Below are 10,505 nucleotides of genomic sequence, written 5' to 3' on the forward strand. Positions count from 1 at the left end.
ACATTTTCCATTTAACACGAGGGGCATTTAGGTAATTTTAAAAAAATAGTTTGCGCTTCTAGAAGGGGGTTTCTGTTTAAACAATAGGGACAAAATTTTGAGTGCATAAAACAAAGGGCCATTTGATAATTTCAGACGGAAATGCAGTGCTTCTGAAAATATATAAAAGTAATGGGTGCATATGGAAATATCCGTTGGTAGGGCAGTGACGTTGGTTCAATCCCTTCCACAAAAGCAGGGTGGTTGAGAATTCCTCTCAATTTTTCTTTTTCTTTTTATTAAATAAATATTTGTTCTCGACTTGTGCCAGACATGAATGGGCTTTCACGTTTCCCAAATCTCCAAACTGGGCTCGTACAATTCCTACAATGACAAACATGTCCTCCTGCCTGTCTCGATCTTCTTGACCCAGTTGACAGACGACTAGGCTCCATTTAATGCGATCGTGTTGACTCAACCGAGTTAAACTTCGTCTCTCCTGTTGCCATCTCGAGTATTTGACCGATCGATATGAATAGACATCTAGAAACCCCGGACCGGAGCATTTATTTCTTATATTATTATCTTTGTTCTTGCCTTGCACAAAACGTTTTGCCAACTTGCATTCAAAAAATGGAAAGCAGATCCACAAAATCAGGTTTAAGATTCTTGATTTAAATTGATCAATCCTAATTCACCATTGTACAAGTGAATATGAATGCATAATTTCATAATGTGGCTCCAATGATAGATATTTGGTCGACTAAGAACCAATCTCCCAGCAGTTTTGCATTAGAAGTAAGGAAGTACAGCCAGTCTAAGTTTTGCATCGAAGACGGGCTCGACTTAGCCTTATGGAAGGCCAATCTTGGCTGAACCACGTCGACTTCGCAGTGCTCGACCAAGCTCGAGCCGGCGCGTGCACCATCTAAGTCCAAAAGTGAGCTGCATGTTAAAAAGTGTGAGAAAGAATCAAAGTGCATTCAAACACTTAAATGGGTCCGGCCAAGGGCTCAAGAGTCAAGTCCCAGCCACCGGAAAAGACCATGCCACCCTAAATTTTGACAAACACGTCCTTTTTTTTTCTGGGAGACTTTATGTCTATGAACTGAAAACTAGTAAATTATCAAAAGAAGACAACAAAGCTGAGATACACGGAGGGAGCTTTTAAAAGAAAAAATTACAAACATCTGCTTAAATTTTGTATATTTATAAATAACAACTTTACATTTGAAAACATTACAGATTACTGTTTTATTTATTGAGGGATTCACCGGAAGGCATGAGATTGGGACAATACCCTGACACCTTTTTAACATCGTAATATGGTGCGTAACTTTATATTTTATTAAGGTTAGGTATTGGGTTGTTCCTTGTTATATATTATTTTATATTTTAAAAATATTTTTTTTTATTTTAAACGGGAGCTCGGATTTTATGAGTCGGATTAGGCGCGTAGTTACTAGTTGTAACCCATGCTTAGGCCGATATTTTATACAAAAAACGTGAAATTATATTTAGAAAGGCTACGTTATAATAAGAAAGACAATTCATTCAAAAACTTAATTTTGTAAACCTTTAAAGTTAATTTCTCGATAATTTTACATCTCATATGCTTTTTTTTTTTTCCTTTCGCCTTTATAGTGACTTTTTTTCGTCGTCGCAAATATATGGCTTGCAAGAAACTCTCATATGAAAAATATTTTTATTACAAACAAAATAAATTTTGAAATATTTTTCGATATTTAACGCCTTCTGCAAAACTTATTTTATAACTCAAATCGTTGGTTCTTAGAATTTCACAATCGTAGAGGCCTTGTTCTTTGTAAACGCATAAAAGTAAAAAAAATCGGCGGTTTTCTACGAACGATTTTAGAGAAGGGAGCCAAAAACACGTGTATGGCTGCCCCAAAAATCTATAAAACAGCATCAAGATCACGTGATTGCAGATTGAATTTGGTCTTCCTTCCGAAGAGCACTTCCTCCAGAGCTCGGTTGCGGCAGTTTTCTCTTTGTTGGGTTTTTGGTGTTTGTTGGTGCTTCTCTATTGGTGGCTCTGGTTTGTGACCACTTTCCTTCGGTTCTATGGCACTGAAGGTTGGAGCCGTGTTAGGAGGGGTTGGAGGTAGACGAGTGTTTGATAGAGAGGGGTGTGTTTCCTTGGTGAGGGAGTTGAGGCAGAGCTTCATCAGCGGCAGGACCAAGAGCTATGAATGGAGAGCTCACCAGCTGAAGATGGTCATAAAGTTTCTGCAAGAAAAGGAGCCAGCGATTCTTGAGGCCCTCCACCAAGATCTCTGCAAGCCCAGTTTCGAAACTTATATCGCCGAGGTTCTTCCTCCCTCTGCGTCTTTCTACTCTCTCTCCCTCTTCGTGGGTTTTTTGGTTTCTTGATAATGTCTATGAGATTGATTTTGCCCGTTTCAGTCGATGGTTTTTTATTTGTTGTTTATTTTGTTTTATTGGCATCTGTTTTTGGTGCTTTTGACTGTTGTATTGTGTTTCCTCATGTGATGGAGTCTGAAGACTCTGAACTGCAGTTTTATTGAAGTTGGTCGAGCTTATTCGTGGAATTTGTGAATTGGAAACCATTTCCTATATTTGTCTCTTTCTTGGATCGAAAAATTTTCTGAAAAAAATAAATTTAACCGCCCCTTTTTTCCTTAAACCCATTGTTCTACGTACCATTCTTTACTGCAATTTATTTTCTCTTATTTTTATGTGAATTGCGAGTGATCACGTGATGATAAAAGAGCTAAAGATTACGTTGATTTTTGTAATATCGTGTTTTATTTTTTCTTTCACTCTGTTAAATGTTTTTTCCTTTTCTTGTTAAATCTAGTTGTGTTTTTTGGTTATATACCACCAGTCGTGGTCTGCAAAGTTTTAAATATGAGTCTCTTTTTTCTCTGATGTAGCTGAATGTGATAGCAAAAATATCTTAGAACTCTATCAATTGTTTATGCAACAACTTGAATCATACTTGGTGCTTGTTCCGAGATTTTTACTGCCTTTCTCTGAGTAAGTTTAGATATCTATTCATTTGTCAAACTTACTTATTATTATATTTCGTTACTGAGCACCGAATCTGGAAGTGTGGGAAGCAACAATTGCCAAAGGGCCAATAAGTGCTCCTCTTCGATCCTCATGGGCATTTTTCCTAAGAATAATCTATACAAAGGCATCGGACTTTTCTGTTCTCTATGTCTTGATGGCGGTTGTGTGAGGTTATAATTCTGCATTTGGCGCTATATCTTTCGTTATAACTTTTCGTTCCCTTTTAGATATTAGCAGCTTTCTTTACACCGGTCTCATTTAACAGTTTCCCTAAAGGTTAAATCATGTTGCTAAAAGATGAAACACCTGTTTATTTAAACTGTTTATCATATGGATTATGGAGCCAGGTAGTATTTCTCTTACAAGAAATATTATTTCTCTTCATGCAGATATCTTTGCTGAAATCATCATGTGAATTTCTTCTCAAACATTTGAAGAAATGGATGAAACCAGAAAAGGTATAGAAGTTTGTGCAAGAACTGGATACAGTGCTTAGACTTCCCTTCTGGGACTGCTTCTATATGATTCTTTGTGAACATAATTGTATCTTTTCAGGCTTCAGTATCGTTTGTAGCACAACCTGCAAGAGCAGAAATTGTTCCAGAACCACTGGGAATTATTTTGGTTATCTCTGCATGGAATTACCCTCTACGTAAGTACCATCAGGACTAACATTTCATGTTTTTTTTCTGCTGATGGTCATGTACCTTATTCTTATGTTGACAGGAAATACTAACTGAGACCGCTATTGTTATTTTGGTTACCTCTAAACTTAAGCAATCCATTTTTATCTTTTAATCTTGAGTCTTCCTCTTCACTGGTTTTAGGTTAACACACGTGGTGAAGGTTCTATAAGTAACATGCATTTGTGCATTATCTGTTTCTGATTTACCTCTGGTCTTCTTTTTTGAGCTATCTTCGAGATCACCTTTATGTGATAATCCTGTTTGAATCAAGTACCACCATGTCACATTGTCCATGTCAATGCATGCAGAAAACTTATGTTTATTATTTCTTATGTTTAGGTTGGAATTTTTGCTTAAGGTTCAAAACAGCTAATTTGCGGTTCAAGATGGGTCTTCTTTTGAGTGATGCAATTACCCTTTCGAACTTTGATGAGCCCTTTTCTGCATCAAGAGCGAATACTTGATACTATTAGACTTTTTTACATGTTGAGCTTACCTTCGGCAAACTGTTGTCCACGGGTTAATTTGTTCTGCTCCAAATTAAGAATCTGGTGTCACATGTGTACTGTCAAGAATTACTTGTTTCTTATACAACTAGAGTTCTTGCTCTGAGAGAAAAGCCTCTACCAGAGGTTGGATTTGATCCTTGTGGGATTTTCATGATTGATCCCAGTGTGGGCCCTACCGGATTGGACTGGACAACGTAAGACTAATTAAGATAACGTTTTTTTTAATATATATTTTGTATGGAAAATTTGATGGAGAGCACATTGTGTCCATGCTTCTGATATCCCATGCTATATGAGGATGCTTGGTCTATAAAGTTAGCCTTCAAGCATTCAAGCCATCTTTCCATCAAAATATGATGAAGTGAGTGCTTGTTCATACATGCAGGCATGCATAAATATCACAATTTTTGTACTTCAAGCGCATGCAACGGTTGCATTGCAGTATTTTTCTATGTGACTTCGCATACAACTGTCTCAAAATTTATTTATCTTGCATTCAAGAAACTAAAATTTCCTCAGTTCAGTTTTTACCTTGAGATTGTCCGTTTTCAGTGTGTATTTCTCCTTCATTTTGAGTGAAATTGTTGCTCCACATGTTCTTTCAGACATTCATGTTACCTTTTATTGATTTCAAGCTATAAATTCTTATCCATTTTAGTGTTGCTAAGCTGTCTTTATGCTTCATGAAAATTTTCAGTGTTATCATTGAATCCTGTGGTTGGAGCCATTGCAGCGGGTAATGCTGTAGTTCTAAAACCATCTGAGATTTCACCTGCTACTTCCTCACTGCTTGCATCACTGGTATTGGAATATTTGGATACTTCTGCTATAAAAGTTGTTGAAGGGGCTGTGGATGAAACAACTGCACTGCTGGAGCAGAAGTGGGATAAAATTTTCTACACAGGCAAGATACTCTATTCTCTCATTGACTTTGCAGGCAGAGATCGGTGTATCTCCAGTGCTATACTTACTTTCAGCAGATTCATGATAACACTAGATATTGGGAGAAAAAGAAAAACCCAAAAGCTTTCCCATCCATTGGCTTCAAAAAACTTGAAGGCCTTTATCCTTTGTCAGTAAGGACTATGGCTTCTAATTCAATTGTACAAGCAAAGACAAAAAAAGCATCAAAACATGCATTTATTCATGAGCCATCAAGAGAATTTATGTTTCGTAATTCGTAAGTACTCGATTCACTATGTGCCTTTCTTATACGCAGGCAGTGGCAAAGTTGGACGCATAGTAATGACTGCTGCTGCAAAACATCTTACGCCTGTTACCTTGGAGCTTGGAGGGAAATGTCCTGTTGTTGTTGACTCAAACACTGATCTAAAAGTAATAATTGGATTTGTCTCTATTTAATGTACATGTAGGCACTGAACTCTTCGGCCTTTATGCCCTGGGAGATGTGCTTCAGCTTGCTCCTACCTTAGTGTGCCTTCTCCAATATTTAGGGGAATAATACCAGGCCAGCATCTAGTCTGTAGAAGCTTTATTGGTGAAATGATGTTATTTTTATTGAGTAAACTGATTTGTAGTTTGTTTATGTCTAAGATTACCACAAAAAGGATTGCTGGGGGCAAGTGGGGTAGCAACAACGGTCAAGCTTGCATAGCTCCAGATTATGTTATAACAACGAGGTCGTTTGCTCCAAAACTGGTATTGTTGCATGGTGAAATTCTCTTTAACAGACTCACCTTTAATGAGATGATCTGAACCTCCTGTGTTTAACTTCTTTTACAGGTCGAATCTTTTAAACGTACATTGGCATCATTCTATGGGAATGATCCGCTTGAATCAAATGATTTATCTCGCATAGTCGGTCTCAACCACTTTACACGGTTGTTAAAGTTATTAGATGAGGAAAAAGCTTCTAGTAAGATAGTTCATGGAGGTGAACGGGATGAAAAGCGCCTGTAAGTGTGAACTATACGTTTTGAGTTGTAGATGCAAATAGAATTTGCATAAACCATTTTGAGTTCTGTTGCTTTTCTCTGCAGAAGGATTGCACCAACTATCTTGCTGGATGTTCCAGCAGATTCATTGGTGATGAATGAGGAGATATTTGGGCCATTGCTTCCCATTGTCACAGTGAGTAGCAACTTTTGCTTGGAAAGAGTTAGGCATGACTTGCACAATATATAGTCAGATTTCTCTGAATGCATGGAACATGTTGCTGTGTTATGTGTTCAGGCGGTGGCTATATGAGGCTCATGCCATACTGCCAAGGCAAAAAATTATCTTCCTTTTTCAACACTGAATTTGCTGAAAGGTTTCGATGAACAATTTGCTGAAAGTTACTGATTCCTGGTGTTTACTATAAAACGTTGTCAGGGTATTGCTGTGAACAAATCCAGGAACATTCCTTATCGTCTTTTACATGAAAATGGGAAAAAAATATCTATAAGTAGTTGTTCATTTTTTTTTTCACTTTAAATCTGCTAAGACTAATGAAACACTTCGGTGGATTTCTCTAGTAATTTCTTACTGTAACACTTTGATTGGACGTCCATGTGTTGAAAAAACATGCAACACTTTGTTCAGCTGAGTTGATAAGCAGTTGAGCACCTTTTTTCTGTCTAAATATCAGTGCTATTCTTGATATTATAACCTGACTTATATATTTGTTGCTATTAGTTTGAGGCCAACAGTCCATCAAGGCCATCACACTTGGTATTCCTAGTGGCATTAACAGTGTTGGCTTGTCATTCTGAGTCTCTAGAACTCTGACTTATATATTTACTTTAATTAGTTTTAGGCCAACAGTCCTTCAAGGCCATTACACTTGGTATCCTTAGCACCATTAACAATCTTGGCTTGTCATTCTGAATGTCCCTCTGTTCGGTAACCAGGTAGAGAAAATTGAAGACAGCTTTGACGTAATAAACTCACAGCCAAAGCCACTTGCTGCTTACCTCTTCACGAAGGATAAGAGAATTGAAAAGATGTTTGTGGAGCAAATCTCTGCTGGAGCCATTGTTGTCAATGACACCGTCCTTCATGTAGGCTTGCTTGATTCATGCTCATGAACTGACATTTCTGATTTCACACTTCAGATAGTTCCTTTTCTGCCTCGCACATCTGATTCATTGTCATTGGTGCAGCTTGCAAATCCGTCATTACCTTTCGGTGGGGTCGGTGACAGCGGAATAGGTGCTTACAATGGTAAATATTCATTTGAAGCCTTCAGTCACATGAAGCCAGTTCTGTACCGGGGCTTTGTTGGAGAACTTTCTGCAAGGTATCCTCCTTACAGTTCCCAAAAGCTGAAGCTGTTAAGGTCTCTTCTTACTGGCGACATTGTTGGTTTGATTCTGTCCCTTATCGGATGGCACTCCAAAACTGAGTGAGAAGCCCTTCCAGCAGCTCTATAATTCTACACCGTCATGCTGCTTGCATGGCTTTCATTATTTGTATGACAAAAATTGAAGGGACGTGCCAGTTCCTTTCAATTTCTTTTCTTATTCTTAATGCATAGTAAATATCTCGCCGGTCTCTGTCTTTGATGTATATGGCTCTTATACAAGTCACTATCATTATCATCTTCATCATCATCATCAAGCATTATCCTAATTACCTTCAATGGGCTCTATTGAATCTTGTATCCTTCCTTTTTATCTAAAGCGTCATGGCCATGTTGACGGTGTTATGTTGATACTCCATGGCGTTAAACATGTAATCCAGAAAATGGCATCAATGAGTTTTTTGCTTTCCCATCAAGTTAAATGGAACAAATACATTGCATATTTGTATGTTTGCAAAGTCAGGCAGGGTATGAAGGAAAAAAAAGAAAAAAAGAAAAAAAAATCAAATCGCTCATAGTAGTCCTCCGAACGTGGCCAACACCAAAGTCGAGGTTAATCATTTTAGAAAAAATATTAAAAACAAACAATAGCAAGCATACCAAGAATATTAAAAACCTGGCTGTCACCAAAAGCATCACAAACTCATGGCGCTTGAATATTTAATTATTTGCCAACATCTAACAACTGGCTGATTTCAACTCTTCGGCTTCTATGAATTCAAATATGATTCAATGAATATTTAACTCTGTCAACATGTAACAACTAGCTGATTTCAATTATTTGGCTTCTATGAAATCAAATATGATTTAGAATTTAATATTTACAATATTGACATCAAATAGAAATTAAATATATTGCACGTTCATATGTTTACAAAGTTTAGGCCATCCAGAAAAAGAAAAAAAAAAGCTTCACATGGCTCATTGTAGTCCTTCCGATGTTGCGAATGCCAAAGTCCAGTTAATCATTTTAGAAAAGATTATAAAAAAACCAATCAGTATCAACCGTACCAAATGAACCAGAATTGGCTTTCTTTAAATGATTTCACTTAAATGGTTTTACTTTTAAAAAGAAAAATGTTAAAAAACTGTTATTATAAATTTATATGGAATCGGCAGAATCTACTGATTCTGGCGACATCCAGATAGATTTCAAAGCCTTGTATTAGCTCCTGGGCTATCTAGTTTCTTGATATTGGAAAGCATCTGGCAAATACATTTGTAATCAAAATCAATTTCAGTGTTTCCATTGTTCAAAAATGGATCAAAGATCTCTCAGAATTAGGTGTAAATATATCTGGGTTGGATCTGATATCCAGCCCAATCATTCCAAAAAGATCGGACATAGGAAAAAGTTCAATGTCCAACTAATGAATCGGATCGGATTCAGCATTAATAAATAACATCGATTGGATTCAGAGATACAAATATCCGATCAAATTTTGGATCAGATTTAGTTTAAAATAAATATCTTAGATCCAATGCCATATGTTTTGAAAATTGGCCAGATTTGGTTCAAAATTCGGACTCAGATTCAGATGTAAGTGTAAAAATCAAATTCAGATTGGATTCAGATTGTGAGATGGGATTTCAGATTTGGATATAACTTTTCTTCATTCATATTTAAATCTGAATATATAAATATCCGAAAAAATGCATATGGTTAAGTGCATATCCAATTCAGATCTGATCCATTGACATCCTTACTAGAATAGTTGATTGTCAAATGAATCAATAGTTACTCGCAAAACCAGTCTCATTTTGCATGAATTTGTTGGAGAAGCTTCCGTCTTTACCTTTGGTATGGACATGTTAGGAATCAGATTAGGATTCTGATAGAGAGTAGCAATCATCATTCAGATAGAGAGTAGCAATCATCGCGACTTATTGATTAGACATTCTCCAAATGAGTCAAATTCAGTAATTCATTACGAAATTCAAAACCATAATTGAACTTTTACATGTCAATAGATGTTGTCTGACAAAATTAGATATATATTAATTCAATTCAACAAGAAATCTGTTCTGAAATCAGTGTCGATTACTAGGCAACTTGAATGTGTTGCTGAATTCAACCGATCAAGTCCAGATTCGAAACAGATAACAACGGATTTGATTAAAATTGATTTTGACTACCAAGTAGACATGAATTTGTTGCCAACTTAAACCGATCAAATCATGCTTCGAATCAGATGTCATATAATATCTGAACGTTGGTATCCTTTCCTCAGGTGCAAACACTCCTGTCCTTGGCCTACCATTTTGCCGTCATCCCATCTGCCAATTCTCAATTTCTGCCTCGTAACATCTTTTGGGGATTAATGACATGTTAAAGCAACACCATAATCATCTCCCACATTTCCATTGTGGATCTCAACTTTTCTGTTTTTTATGTTTTTCTAACTTTTTAATTAGTCATTTTGATATACTGATTCAAAAGCTAGAGAGTCCTAGACTGCGTTATCCGATTCTGTTTTTCTTCCTTTTTTCTTATTTACTTCCTAACTGAAGTTAACACCAATGACAAGAAAAAATTCACAAGTTTGATTCTACACAGGGTTACCCACAAGCCAGATACAACCTATCACATAAACTTGCCCCAGGGAACTTACAAAACGATATCAACACACGTTCAACAATTTGAAAATTTACCGAAATCAGTTAACTTGTTAAAACATGTCCCGGATGAGACAATTTTCATATTCCGCTTTGCTCTTACAGCATGTAGACAATGATTTATGGAGCAAACTAAATTTTAATATGAACAAAAACCAAGATCTTTACAAAGTGGTCCATTGCAAAGACAAGGATCAGATTAAGCAGTAAGCCCCTCCAAATATGTCTTCCTGGAATGTTAACATCCCATACGAGCAGACCTCCACATATTAGTGGAAAGAACCTGCTCACAATCTCGGATCCACATCCCAGGCTAAAGCCCATCCACATACAAAAATCTGCAAGGACATGATA

The 10,505-nt window shown here is 36.7% G+C and overlaps 1 protein-coding gene across 1 annotated transcript; it reads left to right on the plus strand.

Moving 5' to 3' along the window:
* The first annotated feature begins 1,917 nt into the window (after positions 1-1,917).
* LOC116259855 (aldehyde dehydrogenase family 3 member H1-like) lies at positions 1,918-7,814 on the plus strand. Its single transcript, XM_031637816.2, has 10 exons — positions 1,918-2,310; positions 3,426-3,494; positions 3,592-3,688; positions 4,929-5,135; positions 5,451-5,566; positions 5,786-5,890; positions 5,975-6,147; positions 6,232-6,322; positions 7,084-7,233; positions 7,336-7,814. Exons 1-10 carry the CDS (start codon positions 2,065-2,067, stop codon positions 7,579-7,581), a joined length of 1,500 nt encoding a protein of 499 aa, XP_031493676.1. The 5' UTR covers positions 1,918-2,064; the 3' UTR covers positions 7,582-7,814.
* Positions 7,815-10,505: the final 2,691 nt, after the last annotated feature.

The sequence above is a fragment of the Nymphaea colorata genome, chromosome 1 (assembly GCF_008831285.2).
Source record: "Nymphaea colorata isolate Beijing-Zhang1983 chromosome 1, ASM883128v2, whole genome shotgun sequence".
NCBI classification, from domain to species: Eukaryota; Viridiplantae; Streptophyta; class Magnoliopsida; order Nymphaeales; family Nymphaeaceae; genus Nymphaea; species Nymphaea colorata.